Below are 17,285 nucleotides of genomic sequence, written 5' to 3' on the forward strand. Positions count from 1 at the left end.
GCCTATTGAGAGGCCTCAAACTGTACCAGGCCAGTTTGTAGTAGGTTTTGAAACCTCACTACAAACAATGAATGCTGCCTTGTTTTCCGTGACGCGACTGTACGACACTTTGGATACCAAAATGAATTAACAACATACAAAGTTACTACACCTTATGAAAGAGATAAGCTCTAAACAGAGCTCTTTTTAATGTTGTCAAAAGCAGTCTAAAATGGTGGCTTGTACTGCTGCAGTTGATTGTATCAACATCAATGCTTCAGAATCAGAACATGCTGATGTTAATTGACTGCACCCAGAATCATCAGGCAATTCTTCAACTTAAGATGAAGAATTAGACTATGCCTGAAAGTAATAATGCCATCAATGTAATAAATGTGGAAGCTGATAAAATAAAGAATGTACCAATTATCATTGGCAAAACATCAAAAGGTCAAGGGGATCTATGCAAAGTGGGTCAAAAGTGTCTCCTAAAGAAAAAAATGAAATTGAAAAATCTAGAGAACACTATGGTAAATCCAAACAAATTAAAGCAAGTAGTGACAAGTGCTTCATCTGATAATGAGGTGCGTGAGAACAGTAATGCACTCACGTACAACATTTTTGAAAATAAAAATAAAAACTCGACTATGGTGTCAGAAATTGCAAAAATCAAAAAATGTCAAAAGTGCAGCAAATTCCAAAATTACAGGTACACGCCAATTTATCCAATCTTTATCTATGCCAAAGTCTGCGTTTGCTGTAGCTCGTACGGCCATTGCGAAAAAATGTAGAAATGTTCAGTTACAAAAAGCAGCAAAACTGCGAAATTTTGCAAACAAACAAATGGCTTATGAACCTTTGAATAGCTTGATTTTATTGAGCAAACAACAAAAAGAGCCAGTAGTTAAGCCAACAGTAGAAGATCAATCCAAGCAATCATCTGTAAATCAAGATGTGTTGATTTCCTCAAATCACATTGAGCCGCCGAACAATGAAACGCTGAGTGAGGGTATGCGGATGGGCGTTGCTGACCCAAATGGTGAAATGCGAATTACAGTAGATGATTGGAGAGGTGAGATCGAACAATCATTAAAAAGACTCCTCTCTTAAGCAAATACAGGATTCCCTCCTACAAACTGATAAAAGTGATAACCGTCGTACACCGACATTAAGTAATGTTAAACAATTTCAATTCTCTAAGCAAACGAGGGGGAATGTAACTTCTAGCGGGGGACTTAAATCCCAGATGAGAAATCAAGATCTTAACCATTTGACTTTGCAATGTCGTCCGCACCCCTTCCACAGCTTCGATTTAAACAGGCAGTCAGTAATGAATATACTGGCTGATGTACCCGCTTTGGAGGGAATATGTTCAGGAGATTTAGATCAAATAGAGTTCCTTACTGTGGATGAGATCTGGGTTTGTTAAAAATGCTTTGTGGCAGCCTAGAGGGGAGTTGTATAATTTGGGTTTTGTGTTATTGAATAACTCTTTCTGAATATCAACGAGGACCGATGTTAGGAAATTCAATATCTGTCGAAAACTGGTGGTACTTCAAAAACCTCTGGGATAAGCCAGCAAAGGGGAGCTTCAGTGAATAACAGCCAAATTATTAAAGAACGCGAATCTAGACTGAACAACAATTAACTAAGCCATTCTATAGATACTCTTTCCTTAGCCTCGTGGAATACTAGAGGATTTAAACATTTAACCTCTTCCAAAAATAATTTATTATGGAAACATGACATTTTAGCATTCCAGGAAATTTGGTTGTTGGTTCCGCCAATTTGGGATAAACATACTGTACTATTAACCCCTGCCATTGTACCAGTAAGAGGTAGACCTATGGCTGGTCTTATGGTAGCGGTTAAATTATTGTGTAATATCCAATTAGAACCGTGGATGTCTCCCAATAGCTTTCTTCAGTTGGTCAAAATAAAAACTAAGAAGACTACTATTGGTTTAATAAATATCTATTGGAACCATGTGATAATAAATGACAGCACATTTTTTGAGGCTTTAGAGGAATTGTTGAATCAAACATTACTTGATTCTAGCTGTGAACATGTTGTATTAACAGGAGATCTAAATATGAATTATGAACAAAATGAGAAAACTCTTATCCCAACAGCTAAAAGATGGAATTCTCTAATGACTGAACGAAAACTATTTAGAGTGAATGGCACAAAAAAGGTGACATCCCTTCACAGCCAACATGGCATAGAGGCGTACAGTGCGCTTTTATTGATTATACATTTGTGGATAGTGGTTTATTTACCCTTGTCCCAGAGCTTCAAATGATCCATCATGGAAAAAGTGACCATAACATTCAGGCCATGCAATGGTTGGAGGTTTCTGCGGGGGAAATTTATGATATATCGTTGGCATGTAACATGACATTGAACAGCGCACAGAATAGATTTTTTTGGACTCCAGGCACTCTAGAGTCAATGCATCAAAATGTAGTGAATAGTTACAAACATTTACAACTTGGTGGCTCTAATAACCAATTATCTTACGTTGAAGAAATGCAAATCTTTGTAACGCATAAGAGTCCGAAAAATAGCATATGGCCTAAAAGAATGCATATGTATGATGATGAGGTTGCAAGTCGCAAATCTTAATTTAGAAAAGAGAAAAGACAGCTATTAAAATCAAACTTCTTTGATCAAATGACCCATTTAAGAACTCTTAAAAGTAAATATAAAAACTGGGTGAGATCCAGACATCCTGTCGTGCACCAATTTGATGCTGAGACAATGTTGGAGAAATTATGCTCCATAAATACAGCTAAAATATGGACACTGTTGAAAGAATCGGGCGTAGAGTACAACTGGTATGTCAAATGAACCCTATTCTCCAAGAGGTATGTGCTGCATATTCTAAAACTCTATATGCAAATACAGATGTGAAGAGTCCAGACATTATCAATGACTGTGGAGCCCAGGGAAACCTAGAATTCTTTTTTATATAATGAAGCTATCAACATCTAGAGCTGCAGGGCCCGATGGTCTTTCTAACTACATGATTGAAAAACATCCGGGTGCATGGGCCCAGATATTTTTTTACAATATTCAAACCTACATTAAGAACTCGTAGTATCCCGCCCTCATGGAGGAAGTCGATAACGATACCTATATATAAAAAGGGTGACGATTCAGACCCAGGTAATTTTAGACCTATATCCTTGTTAGATATAGTGGGCAAACTATTTGCGAGGCTCTTGTTAAGAGATTTAAATGCGTGGCTGAATATATCTAAAAGACGAGATCCAAATCAAACCGGTTTTATACCTGGGATGGGTACATCCATAAACCTGCACATCCTCAAACTCATTATGAAGCAAGAGGAAGTTAAGAAACAGCCGATATATCTGGCCTTTATTGATTTCGCGGCCGCGTTCGATTCTTTGTGCCTAAAATTATTAATCAGGAAGCTAATAGTGGCAAAATGCCCAAGCTATCTGATTTTATGGATAAATGAATTAGACTCCAATACAACAGTCCAAATAAGGCGTGCGTTAGATGGTACTCTATCCAATCCAATTTAAACTCTGCGAGGACTAAAACGGATGTATCTTCGCCAGCACATTGTTTAATTTTTTTATTTCTGAAGTTCAGCATAATTTTATGTCCATTTTTTCTGATGCCCCTCGCATAGGGGGCAAAGCTATTCCCTGATTATTTTATGCTGATGATTTTGTGTTACTAGCTAAGACTCCCAGGGGAATAAGTGCTTTGTTATTAGCACTAACTCAGTTTGCGAATGCGAAGGTCGATTTTGTGAAACAATATGTGGCTTACCCATGACAGTTTCAATGTGTCTGATTCAACATGAGTTAGGGTTAATATCGTTGAATGCCATTTATTGTTGGAAAGTTCTTTCTTTGTACCGAAAATATCTGATGGTTACAGACACAAATTGCATAATGCTGAGTGCATTATGCAATTTGTGTCTGTAACCATCAGACCTTGGAGTGGCAAATTAAAACTACAAATGGATGTCTCCCCAGATTTTACTAAGAGAACCTGATTAGAATAAAGTCTTCTCCAGAGGGGAGAGAGCTCCTTTGCAACCGCATGAAGAAAGGAGAACTTTGTTTGAAAGGCACTGGATCATTGAGGGCTCAACCTGAGAGTGAGGAAGCATACACAAATGCTGTTGAGCTTACATATTTATGCTATTGAAGTGCTAGTGCACCCTTTCTGTCAATGTCCATACACATTTGACATCCAATTAGGAATAGATGGGCCTTGGCCCAAGTATAGTATGACTTTCATATTTGTTTTAAAATAAATTCTGAAATATTTTAAGAGGAAATATATTATAAAGGAAAATGTTCCGTGTTCTACAGATTGGTGACCCTGAGTTTGTTACTCCATTTTAGGATGTTGTCCTGGAACTAGAGTTTGAAGGCGAGAAGGAGAAATTTACTATGGTGCAAGTGTGGCCTGTACGCCAAGTCCGACCTGTAACAGAGAAGCTGCCTGCCAATAATCCATTGCTCACTGGCCAGAGAATCCTTGATGCACTTTTTCCGTAAGTATAGATATTTGGCTTGTGCTTGTTAATCTTTCAGAATCATTTAAGGAATATGGTCATGCATTGTGACTACTCTGCTTTGGACAAGCCAAATCTGCCTCTTTCCTCCCTTCGCCCCTTCCAACTAATCCAGAATAGGACTGCAAGAGTTCTCTCTCCAGCCCTAAAATCTCTCCACTGGCTTCCGGTGACCGCAAGGATCAAATTCAAGACCCTCTGCATCATCCACAAGGCTGTCTGGGGTCTGGGACTTCTTTACATCCAGCTCTCCCTCCCTAAATACCATCCGGCCAGAGTCCTTCAATCTTCTGGCTCCAACTGTCTGCAGGTCAAACGTTTTTCCAAGCAGTGAGTGGGAGGTAGATCCCTTTCCTCGGCAGGCTCCTCCCTCTGGAACGGCTTACCTTCTCCCCTCAGACTTGAGCCGGATATTCTAAAGATCCGGAAAATTTTCAAGACTTTCCTTTTCTCCTCTTCCTTCCCTCTCCCCCTCCCGTGCTAACTCTCCCTCTGCTGCTGTTACTGGGGACTGGTCCCTTTAAAGTCATACGGGGCCAAATCAACCCCCAACAGTCCCACCTGCATCCTTTGCCCGCAGGCTCTCTTTCGCAAACTAGCCTTCCTTGGTCCTCCATACCCACTGCACTCAACCTCCCTTTCCTTCTTTTCCTCTGGCACTTGTCACATGCCTGCCCTGCATTTCCCTGCCCCCTCCTGGGGGCAACCCACCCCTGCACTTCTCCCTCTACCCCCTGCACTTACCACCTTTGCAAGCACTTGCACGGTAGGATTGTCACAAGGCCAGTATAACTGTTTTTTGTTATGCATTCATGATTCCCTTGTCTCCACCCTCACCCCCCATCTTGTCTTGTGGAACCTGGAAATACTTGTGTATAGGCGCCATACAAATGTCCAATAAATAAAACATAAATCCAGTATTCATAGCTAATATTCCCTGCTCATTTTTCTTGCATTCTAATACGGGTGACAGGAATACAACCTTTAATTAACTTAAGCAGTAAATCGGTGATAACTACATAACCACCTCTGCATTCTCCTGTTTTCAGGTGTGTACAAGGAGGCACCACTGCCATCCCAGGAGCTTTTGGCTGTGGGAAGACTGTCATCTCACAGTCCCTTTCCAAGTATTCCAACAGTGATGTCATTATCTATGTAGGATGTGGCGAGAGAGGAAATGAGATGTCTGAGGTACTCAGAGATTTTCCTGAGGTGAGTCTTCCTATGTTGGATTCAAGTACAAAATAATTTGAATGAAAGTAGCATGTGCTCTCTGGAGAACGTTTGGTGAGGGATTTTGGAGATCTGTAGGATGAGTCCCTCCATTGGATTCCTTGAAACCCCATGCTACGTTCTCCAGTCCTGCTCTTTCAGAATAAGCCTTCTTGATACCTGTATGTACTTTACTAATTGCAACACTGAGCTGTAATAATGAGATCTCAAAATGGTGCTTTTGTTATAGTTGAGTGACCATCTCAAATGCTCTTGTTGTGTTTATGTTAAGAATTTGGCTTCACTTTGTCATAGCTCGCTTTACACGATTTTTCCCACATTGAAAAGTAAGTTTCGAATGGATTGTGTCCTCCAATGTATTCCTCAGCTTTGACATGTTAGGTTGATTCGGAAAAGTTTTTTCGGCAAAGAGAGCCCTGCGTCGATGGCGACGAGTCGAAGTCCCTCAAAGGCCTCCGTCGAGGGTAATGCCATTGGGCCCGTTGGCCTCCATTCCGTTTTTCCGCAAGTGTTTGCTTCGAGAAACTCGGCACGCCTCGTTGAAAACTGATTGCGTAGTTTCCAAATTGAGCAGTTTTCCTTTGACAAGATGTCTTCGTCCGCCACACTGACAACCCCTCATACCAAATTCAAGAAGTGCAAGGAGTGTGACTCCAAAACGTCGATCACAGATCCGCAACATTTTTGTCTGTGGTGCCTGGCTGAAGGCCATGATACTGATTTCTGCACAAAATGTCAGGAAAAGCCTTACGACAACGAAAGGGGAAGCTGCAGGTAGGGAGGTTAAACAAACCCCGTAAGACCAGACCTGATCGCTCTTCAACTGCTGAGTCGAGTGACTCCTCTTCTCGACGAAAGAAACACAAAAAACAATAAAGGTCCCGTAGTTGCTCACGCCATTATTTGTCCTCGGCAAAGTGATTGAGTAGGAGGAGGCACCATCGGTCGTCTTCCTCTTCATCCTCGTCAGATAAAACCCCTGAGAGGGTAAGATGATCCACCAAACAGTCAAAGCCCGCAGAGTTGGAAGCATTCCTTGTAGAAATGCTAAAGAAATTTGAAAAACAGGGTAAGGCTCCGTCCGCGCCTTCTATTGTCAACCTCTGGAACCTCGGTAGCTTTATCAATGATGTTAACCACCTCCTTGGATTCCTCCTCACCTGAGTCTTCTGGCGAAGTGTCGTGGCGGAATACCTTTTTTCCAGTCTTCTTCTTTTTAGAGAAGAGGTATGGTCGTCCGCGGTGGGAAGCCACCCTGATTCCCTGCCAAGCAGGGAAGCAAGAGGCTTCCTTCCCGCAGGGACCGGGTAACGAGGGAAAAAAGCGGATGCTTAAAAAAACCCTCGGAGAACAAAGTCACGATCCTGTAGAATTTGGTGAGCGAAGTGCAGCAATTCAAGAATGGCAGGATCGAGGGTCTTGAGCAGGCGATGGAAAGCGAAGCAGGTCCTTGGAAGAATCCAGTAGTGAAAGACGATGGAGAAAAGGAGGACAAGGGGCACAGAGAAAACCAGAAAGAGGCGAGGCGCCAGGGAAGGGAAAGAAACCAAGAAGGCGAACGGCGAGGTGACGCCGACTGGAGATCAAAGGGTAGCAAAGCTGGAACGAGGAAAAACACAACGGAGCAAGCAACTCGGAAAGAAACAAAGTTGCAACGCACCGAACCCGGAAGTGGGCGGTGCTTAAATAGTGAAGCCGGGAAAATGAAAAGGAGAGACTAGAGCGGCAACCTGGGAAAGGAACAGGGAAAAGCAATGGATGACCTAATGGCGCCGCCAACGCCAGGCGTTCCATAGCTTCCACCGGCGACATGACATCTATCGAAGCTGGCAGGGAGTGGTCCCGACACTCGTACGCCCTCGAGCCCGGGTGTTCGGTGTGATTCACATCGAGAGGCCTCGAATGAGTAAAAATCACTCGTGACATGGTGAGCATTCGAGATAGACTCCTTCGAAGCCTGTAGTACCCTCAAAGTCAAAACCGTCGAAGGGCCCTGTCGATTCGTCAGCGTTATCGAAGCGATCGGCGCCATTGTCGACGCAGAAGCTATCAACTCCAAAAGTACTGATTGTGTCCATTCAGCACCCAGAACCTGAGGAAACTCCAACCAAAACACCTTCAAAACCTGTTAGTGTTCCTGAAAACACTTTCACTCCTCTGCCAAAGAAGGATTTTTTCAAATCCCTTTCTTCCATCTTTGAGAAAGAGGAAAGATCAGATGGGGGAGGATGCCCCTTTTGGGCTCCAGTATGGAACCCCAATGTGCCAGAGTGCCTCATATCAAAGGAAAGTAAGATGGAAGATCTTTGTGATAGCTTACATAATGTCAGTGGCATAAATAATTCTCCTGAGTTGGAGTTCAGCAGGCCAGAACCTGGGGAGCACACCGACTCCTCATACCGGCAACTGATGTCCAGAGTAGTTGAGTACCTAGGCTGGGCTAGACCCCCAGTACAGTTTGTTCAGGATGATCTGACTTATATTATACCGTATATCAAGGTCCGCCTACAGATCCTATACCATTCAATGTGGCTATGCAAAAAAGCCAAGGAGCCAGACAGGGCCTGGCACCCTCAGAGGCAGGCAACATGTATACTAGGGAAGGCCCAGCCACCCCAGATAGGGGCTCTTTGGACTCAGTCCTGGCGCCGTTGGCGTCAGGCTCATAAGGGATAACAGTCCTGGCACCATCAGTGCCAGGCTCATACAAGATATGGAAGGAATAGTGTTTGGTGCAAACTTACCTGGCAGACCACGCTGCATTTCCTTACCTGGCAGATCATTCTACAACTTCCAGATGAAAAAGGAACTACTTAACCACACGGGTGTGGCTGGTGGCAGGATACATACCTTCAGTGCAAGGATACATACCTGGGACTACTTGAAAGGCTATTTAAGCCACGCCCAGACAGCAAACCACGCTTCGCGTTGTTCTGCTCATAGCAGCTGGACGCTCACCGTGCCTGCTCCTGCTCCAGCCCTCGACCACGCCTGCCAGCATCCTGGAAACACCTAAGGATAGGAAAGGGAAGAAGAAACAGGTGAAAACAAACCTTACCTGTTAAAGCTGCATTCTGGATTCAGCGCGCCAACGTTCCTGCAAAAAGACATCATTTTAAATACTCACTGCGTCGCATACATCTCGGCGCACTTCTCTTACCTGCACGTGGCGCCTTCGGCTCTGCAACGCCCATCCGGATCTCCTGTAGCATTCCAGCACCTACAGGGAGACGAAGAGAAGAAAGCAAGGTGAGAAGGGGAAAATACCCAAGAAGCACTTACCTGCCAAGCTAATTCTTCTTACCTTCGGGTCGATGCCATTCCTTGGGCATTTCAGCACCCCGGCCCCTATGGGGAAAAAGCAAACATCACATTAGTGAATGCAAGAACCGTAGCAAACGAACTATTTAAAACTTACCTGCTTACAGGTCGGACTCAGCTTCTGCTTCGTGCCGGCTCCATTTCTTCGGTATTCTCGAACTCCGGCCCCTAAGGAAAAAGAGACAGGAAAAGACAGTAATGGGCCTACACCAAAACTCACCTGAAATCAGGTTTTTGACAGAAAACGCCCTCAGTCCGGAGTCTTCCATTACCTGCAAAAGAGAAGAGGAACAGTTTAGACTCAAACTTGCCATAAACATTTACGGTACTTACCGGAACAGACAAGCGAACTCTAACTTACTATCCAGTGACGTAACTGGATCCCAACGCGCCCCTGCATCAGAAGCAGGATGGAGAGCTCGCCTTTTCAATCCCTAAGGTGAGTCTCCACAGGGAATTACAGAAGGGTTGCAAGGAGGGTGAGAAGGGGAACGGGAGATCTACACAAAACCCGCAGAGTTTTAACCCTTCCTTTTCGCTCACAGAAGGGTATTCATCCGAGCCAGACAAGCCAGATTTGGGAACCCAGCCCACTCCATCTTCAGGGTTCTGAACTTCTCCTTCGAAGAGGCCACTGCCGTCCAGACCACGCCTGCGCCTCCGTGGGAACCAGGTGAGCGTTACATTGGGAGACCCCGGAAACCAATCCGGCAGTGGACAAATCCCTTACAAGGAAATACCGCCCTTCCAGTAGCAACCCCGGCTCTCTGTCCAAGCACCCCACTCTGGAGAGTCTGGTGATCCAGGCAACCACGGCTACCTCAACTCCACATGTGCCGTAGCAAAATTTTCATACACTGTGTGGGAGTGAATATTCCAAAAGGGGATGAAAGGAACGGCTTCCTGGCTATTATTAAGGACGGCAAGGAAGCCATGTGCGAATCCCTTCAGTCTGGATTGGACACTGCGGATAGCATCCGCAGGTCCATGGCCACGAGCACTCTGATGCGCGGATTTGCGTGGTTGCGGAAGTCTGGTTTTGCACCGGATGTGGAGGCTCGTGTCCTCAACATGTCATTTGATGCGTCTCACCTTTTTGGCAGCAAGGCTGACGAGAGCCTTGAGAAGTTGCATACCTCGAAGGCGGCTGACAAATCTTTAGGGGCCGCTGTTAGGCAACCTCAGCCTTTTCGTCTGGCGGGACAGCCTTTTCGCTACTATTCCCCATTTGGAAAGGCGAGAGGAATGGTCAGTCGAAGAGGCCAACAGAAGTTCACTCATGGTGGACGAGGTTGAGGTGCCAAGCCAACTCCAGCTGCAGCTATCGTGCCATCAGGAGCTACAGCAACCGGTTCAAAACCACTTTGAGAGCTTGCGTCACGTGTCACCGGTGGGAGGCAGACTGTCTCAGCATCTCGAAGAATAGCGAGCCATTACTTCAGATTCATGGGCTTTGGAGACAATAGCCCAAGGTTACTGCCTACCATTCATAACACAGCCTCACACCAATCCACCAGGGAAACACTCTCTGAGGATTCCAGACTTGTTCCTTGTGCAGGAAATATGAACCCTGCTAGAGAAAGGTGCTATATAACCAGTGCCTGTAGCAGAGAGGAACAAGGGTTGGTATTCCCCATATTTCTTGATCCCCGACTGAGACCCATCTTGGCCTTGAGATTCTTGAACAAGTTCCTCAGGAAGGACACAATTAAGTTGGTTACTCTTTCTCAGATCCTTCAGGCCCTCCAATTGCAGGATTGGTTGGTGTCATTGGACCTTAAGGGTGCTTATTTTCAAGTGCCAATCCATCTCAAGCACAGAAAATACCTGAGGTTTGCCGTTTGGCGGCTTGCACTATCAGTTTCGAGTACTGCCATTCGGGGTGACCTCCGCCCTTAGGGTCTACCCCAAACTGATGGTGGTGGTGGCAGCGCATCTCAGGAGAGCGGGGATTCAGGTCTACCCCTCCCTGGATGATTGGCTGATCCGGGCGCATTCTCCCGAGCAAGCCTGGGAACATCTCAGAATCGCCTGTCACTCCCTTCACAGACTGGGCTTCTCCTTCAATTTCAAGAAGTCACAGATCACACCTTCCCAACAGCTGCAGTACACCAGGTCTGTATTAGGCACATCCGTGGGAAAGTGCTCGCCACCCAAGGTGAAGGCTCAAGACAATCTTCAGATGGTTTCCAAATTTCAGAGTGCCCAGAATCTTCAGGCCTTCAATTTCTTGAGGTTGCTCGGCCTCATGGCATCCTGCATTTTTCTGGTGCCAGAGGCCCGCCTGAGAATGAGATCCCTTCAATAGTCTCTAAGAACTCAATGGTCCCAGTTATCAGGAAAAATGTCAGACCTACTTCAGGTTCCAAGCAGGGTCTTACAGGATCTTCTGTGGTGGACCTGCAAGGACAATATTATGAAGGGAGAACAATTTTGGCAACCATTGCTGGAGATTACAGTAGTGATGGACGCCTCACTCACGGGTTGGGGAGCGCATGCCAACGATGTGACAGTCGGAGGTCATTGGTCTCCATCGGAGTCCAAACTACACATCAACCTTTTTGGAGCTGAGGGCAATCAGACTAGCACTGAGGGCTTTCCTGCCGTCTGTATGGGGAAAGAATGTCCTGATAATGACGGACAACACAGTGGCCATGCATTACCTCAACAAAAGAGGTGGTGTAAGGTCACTACCACTTTGCAGAGAAGCAATGCAGCTCTAGTACTGGGCAATTTGAGAAGGAATGTCCCTATTGGCAGTTCACCTAGCTGGGGAGGAGAACATGACAGCAGATGTTCTGAGCAGGCAGATCACAGTCTCCCACAAGTGGGAACTAGTTCAGGAAGTCCTCCAATAGTTCTTCGCCCTTTGGGGAAACCCTCAAGTAGATCTGTTTGTGACAGGCATCAACCAGAACTGCTCAAGGTACTGCTCAAGGGAATTTCCTCCGAAAGGTGTTCTAGGAGACGCGTTTGTGGTTGATTGGGATTTTCCGCTACTATACGCGTTCCCGCCGATCCCTGTTATTCCTCAAGTAATCAGGAGATTGAGACGGTTCGGAAGCCACATGATCCTTATTGCCCCGGATTGGGCCAGGAGGACGTGGTTCTCGGAACCTTCTGGACATCTCCATCTGTCCTCCGAAACGTTTTCTGCAAAGAACGGATCTTCTGTCTCAAGGGGAGGGTCAGGTTCTCCATACAGAGGTCAACAATCTCAACCTTCACGAGTGGTTTCTGAAAGGTTGAGATAAAAGGATTGGGATCTCCCGGATGAAGTGATGGAGGTGTTGCTTTCAGCAAGAAGGCCAGCAACAAAATCTGTGCCGTTGGAATAATTTTTGCGACTGGTGCAGAGAAAAGAATGTTGATCCTATTCTATGTTCTATTACGGATGTACTATCCTTTCTGCTTTTATTAGCACTCCCAAGGTCTTCACATTGGGACCATTAAGGGTTATCTAGCAGCGTTTTTCATATTCAAGTGCTCTTCGGAATAATGTTCCTACTTCAAAATACCTTTTGATAATTCAATTTCTGAAAGGGCGCACAAATGTGCTCCCACCTTCTACTTTTCAGGTTGCAGTTTCGGACCTTAACCTGGTTCTAAAATTCCTAATGTGTGCACCATTTGAACCCTTGTACACATGTCCATTATTGTTAACCCTTAAAACCATACTGTTGGTTGCTCTAACATCTGCACGTAGAGTCAGCGAGTTGCAGGCACTCTCTTCCAAGCCACCCTTTACCGTATTTCACAAGGGCAGGGTTCTGTTGAGGGTTAAACCCTCCTATCTGCCTAAAGTTGTATCGGCTTTCCAATTAAATCAAAAAATTGTTCTACCAGCGTTTTATCCTCCACCGCATCCCAGTAAAGAGGAAGAAAGGCTCCATAGTTTGGACCCTAAAAGAGCTTTAAGCTTTCATATTTCTAGGATGTCCAAGTTGAGAGTGGATGACCAGCTCTTTATAGGATATACTGGACGAAAATTAGGACAAGCTGTTTCTGAACAGACTTTGTCAAGGTGGATTATCCTTGGAATTTCAGAATGTTAGATTGGCGGGCAAGGACCCACCAGAGGGGTCTGCAGGCACATACTACTAAAGGCATGGCCTCTTTCTTCCGCTGCCCTGCCAAGGGCATTACCCATTAAAAACAAATGTGATGCTGCATCATGGTCATCGTTGCACTCGTTCGAGAAGCATTATTGCTTGGATACTTCCCACGCTCACTTTTGGTAAGGCAGTACTTTATTCTGCCCTGTGAAAATTGGCAATTCTAAATTCTCCACCCTCCTCCAGTCTGGTATACTGCTGTGGGAGTCTGTCAAAGATGAGGAATACGTTGGAGGACACAATCCATTTGAAAAAAAAGTTACTTACCAACTGGTAACTTCTTTCGACTGTATGTTCCTCCAACGTATTCCTCATCGCTCTCCCATTCTACCCCTTTGTAGAATTTCCCATGCTGTTATAGCTTTTTTTCTAACAAGGCTGACTACTGCCTGCCTGTACTAACCGCTAACACGTGGATGGGGGTGACAGCGGAACAGTACTGAGACCAACGGTTGCCGTGCATGCTACTTATATCATCTGATGACATCCCCCTTGATAGAGGCCTTTGAGCACATGAACTCGATGCCATCGACGCAGGGCGCCCTCTGCCTAATTTCTTTTTCTGAAACTGGACCCCACGTGTCAAAGATGAGGAAATATGTTGGAGGAACAGCCAATCGAAAGAACATTACCAGATGGTAAGTAACTTGTTCTTTTGTGAAAATATATTGTCCTCGGTACAAGCAGCAAATTGTGCCCTTTTTGAGACACTAGTTGCTTTATACACTGCTGAAAAAAGCCATATGCGGTTGTTATAGGTTAGTGCTCAATGTTCAGCATTTAAAGTGATTCTTTTGTGCACTTGCCTAGTCCATATTGTTGCAGCTGTGTGATCATGGGTTTAATTATATGTAGGATAAAATAAATACATTAGCTACGCCCGTATGCAGACAGGCTATTGAGTCACCAATCAATGTCATGTCCATATAGAAGAACAAGATTGCAGTGTCCTGATGGCATAATTTGTGGCTCCTGTAGGCTGTAAAAGAAATGCATAGTTCCATTCCTCCTTTGCCCCACAAGTCTTCCTGTACTTTAACTTTTCCCTTTTGCCCTCAAATGTGTGGTGTTCTGCTGTTCCTCCTTCTTGGAATCCCTCATGTTTTGTGCTGTATTAAATAAATGGTATCACAAATCAACCCTGGAATCATTTGTCTAATTACCACCCTAAAATATCTGATAAAGACCCGCACAAATCTCTAATCTAGTGTCCTCACTCCCACCCACCATGCCTAAAAGCAGTCATTCTACTACTTACTGCACCTAACACCATTTATTAAAGTAAACCATGTCAGATTGCATTCCAGCAAGAACATCAGTACAGCCTTGCATGTGGCCAGTTGTGGAAGTTTTGTATGGCTCATTGGCCTTTTCTAAATCTCAGGTTCCCACAACTGCCGTTGAATTGATAACAGATTGCATTAAAATAGGTAAGTATGCCATTGCTCTTTGAAACGGAATGGATGTGTAAACTGTTGAATCTTTGACTGCATTGTCTGTTTTCTGAAGTTTGAAATCTATTTTGAGAGGTCAGTCATTGCTTCATGGACTTTGAATGCCTTTGCAGCTCACTATGGAAGTGGATGGAAAAGTTGAGAGCATCATGAAGAGAACGGCCCTGGTCGCCAACACATCCAACATGCCAGTGGCGGCTAGAGAAGCCTCCATCTATACAGGTAATTGAAGCCTTTTGGGGTTCTGGTCATGCGCAGTGGGAATCATTTTCTCAAGACTTTTTTTATATTTGTTCCTTGGTTTTTAGGAGAAACATATTTTGTAGGTTGCTTGGTTAAGGAAAAGGTAGAAGGGGGCTGGCTTGTCTGTGTCCTATTTGCTTCTGCATGAAATTCTGTTCTGTACTTGGTCAAATTGCTGATTCTCTCCTTTAGAAGACTTCCTAGGCCCCATTTCTCCCTTTAGCCTTTCAGTCATGACGCTTGTTTAGATGATGTTCGGAAAGCTCTGAAGCAGTTCTGGCAAGTGATGCTCTGCGAGAAGTTATATCATCACAGTGCATGTTATGTTTTCAGATTACACCAAAATAATTCCCAGCATTTTAAAGTGTTAGATGTTGACTAATGTAATGAAATGAAGAGCCTTTTAGTGACTCATGTCTATCCATGTACAAGTAAGGTCTATTTTTAAATGATTACTCAAATACAATATATTTTCGGTTCATTGCGGAGTGAACTAGCTTCTCTAAAGTCCTGCACTCCCTCTTTCCTTCCTGGTTGGGCCTGCCTGCACAATAGGCTGGACAGGAAAAAGCTTCCCCAAAAGAGGATGCTGTCAGATTTGAAATTGATTTGAAATTGGACCATTATGTGAGAGCATCCCTCCTTGCGCCATGACTTGCCCCCTACTCGTACGTCACCTTCCAGTTCCTATTCCTCTGCTGTATCGGTTGGATATGGGAATAGCTTCTCTGTTTGCTTCCCTTTTTCTGGTCAAAAGACAGGTTGTGAGACCCTCTTTTTTTTTTGTCATCGGGAAGCCTGACTCTTAAGGATATAACAATATCGAAAAAAGTGTAGATGAGTCAGAGCTACCTCTCCCTTATAGCGCTAGGCGGAGGTTGACATGGTTCTCAATCCTAGTATAACATAGTTATATTACTCCAGTGGGGCACAGAACTTAGATAAAATCGATTTTATTCTAGAAAAATTGTGAGATATTTTGTCAATGGTATGCATCAGGATGTAGGCGACTGTTGGAAAAATAGTCTATTAAATTAGAAAATGCGCCCCTCTAGGAGTAGAGACTGCAAAACTGATACAACTCAGCTCCCCAAAAAAACATATCACTGCCCAAAAAAAGGGAAGTTGACATGGTTCTCAATGCTAGTGTAACAATTAGATTATACCAGTGGGGCACAGAACTTGGATAAAAGCAACTTTATTCTAGAAAAATGGTGATAACATATACACGAAAACAGGACAAGTACATCTGCATATAAAATTAAATTCTGAATTTCCTGAATATCCTGATTTTGGATTTTGAATCCGGTTTGCTGTTGCTGCTTTGCAGCGCCCTTTCCAGTCTGATTTTGCAGTCTGCCTGTTTTTGAACATTTCCTTAATTTCTAACTTTTGATGTATGAAACCTTGTCCTGGTTTTCTGTTAAAGACCTTAATTTCTTCTTTTCTGCCGTTCTGATTTTCTGTAAACGCTGTTTTCTGTAAGCATTTCTGCTTCAGTCTTGTCCTGTTTCTGCCTAGCATTGCTCTTTCTCTCTGCAATCCCGTCTCTTGAAGATTTCCTGTTTTTTCCTCACCTGCACTATTACCAGTCTTCAGACCATAGTTCTAGTGCTTGTTCTTAAGTACTGTGGGTTTCCTGGACCCCTTGTATTCGCTTTGTTGACAGCAACCTATCTTGCCAGAGTCCTTTGCCTTGTGTATTCTGATATTCCAGTATCTGCTTTGTGCTTTGTTTCACTATCCTGTCTCGTACCTGATTATTTCTTTCAATGTTGCTTTCCACCTGTATTACATCTTGGTCCACTGTTGTGCCTCCGCTCTGTATCTGTTTACACTGTGACCCCTGGGTTGGTCTCAGATCAGATAAGGGAAAGCCTTATGTTGCCTTAATCTAGTGCATTGGAGTCTTACATGTCTCAGCATATGGTCTCCAGGTTAACCCTTATACTGAGTCCAACAGTCTCTTTGGCACGCCTAACTTGTGACGGTGCTGTTTGACAGTTAAGAGTAAGTAATCTGCTGGTACCTATCCCAAGGGCTTTCCTTAATCCCTTGAGACCCCTTTTCATATTCCATTATACCCTTTATTCTGATTTTATCCGTGTTGCCCAGTATATTTCATTGTCTTTGCTTTCTTTCTGTCTCTTTACTTACAGCCAGCTCCTTCCCCTGCAGTACCTGTGAATACCTGTTTTACCTCTGATCAGCTTGGTATGTGCCCTGTTTCTGTTATATGCTAACATTCCCTCCGGAATCTCCCCTAATCTACAGTGCATACTCTGAGATATACCTCTGCCCTCCAGCCAGACCCCAGGCAATTATTTTTCCAAATCAGAGACTTGTTTAACTTGTCTGAATATTTTACGGTACCACCTC

General features: G+C 44.2%; 1 protein-coding gene across 9 annotated transcripts in view; it reads left to right on the plus strand.

Moving 5' to 3' along the window:
- ATP6V1A (ATPase H+ transporting V1 subunit A) overlaps positions 1-17,285 on the plus strand; it is a 1,210,625-nt gene that overhangs the window by 728,274 nt on the left and 465,066 nt on the right. For all 9 annotated transcript variants that reach the window (XM_069635876.1, XM_069635872.1, XM_069635874.1 and 6 more), the window contains 3 exons: positions 4,368-4,519; positions 5,590-5,752; positions 14,777-14,885. In XM_069635876.1, coding sequence (XP_069491977.1) covers positions 4,368-4,519; positions 5,590-5,752; positions 14,777-14,885 — 424 coding nt within the window. The remainder of the gene's footprint in view (positions 1-4,367; positions 4,520-5,589; positions 5,753-14,776; positions 14,886-17,285) is intronic.

Source organism: Ambystoma mexicanum, chromosome 7p (genome assembly GCF_040938575.1).
Source record: "Ambystoma mexicanum isolate Mex_15411 chromosome 7p, UKY_AmexF1_1, whole genome shotgun sequence".
NCBI lineage: Eukaryota > Metazoa > Chordata > Amphibia > Caudata > Ambystomatidae > Ambystoma > Ambystoma mexicanum.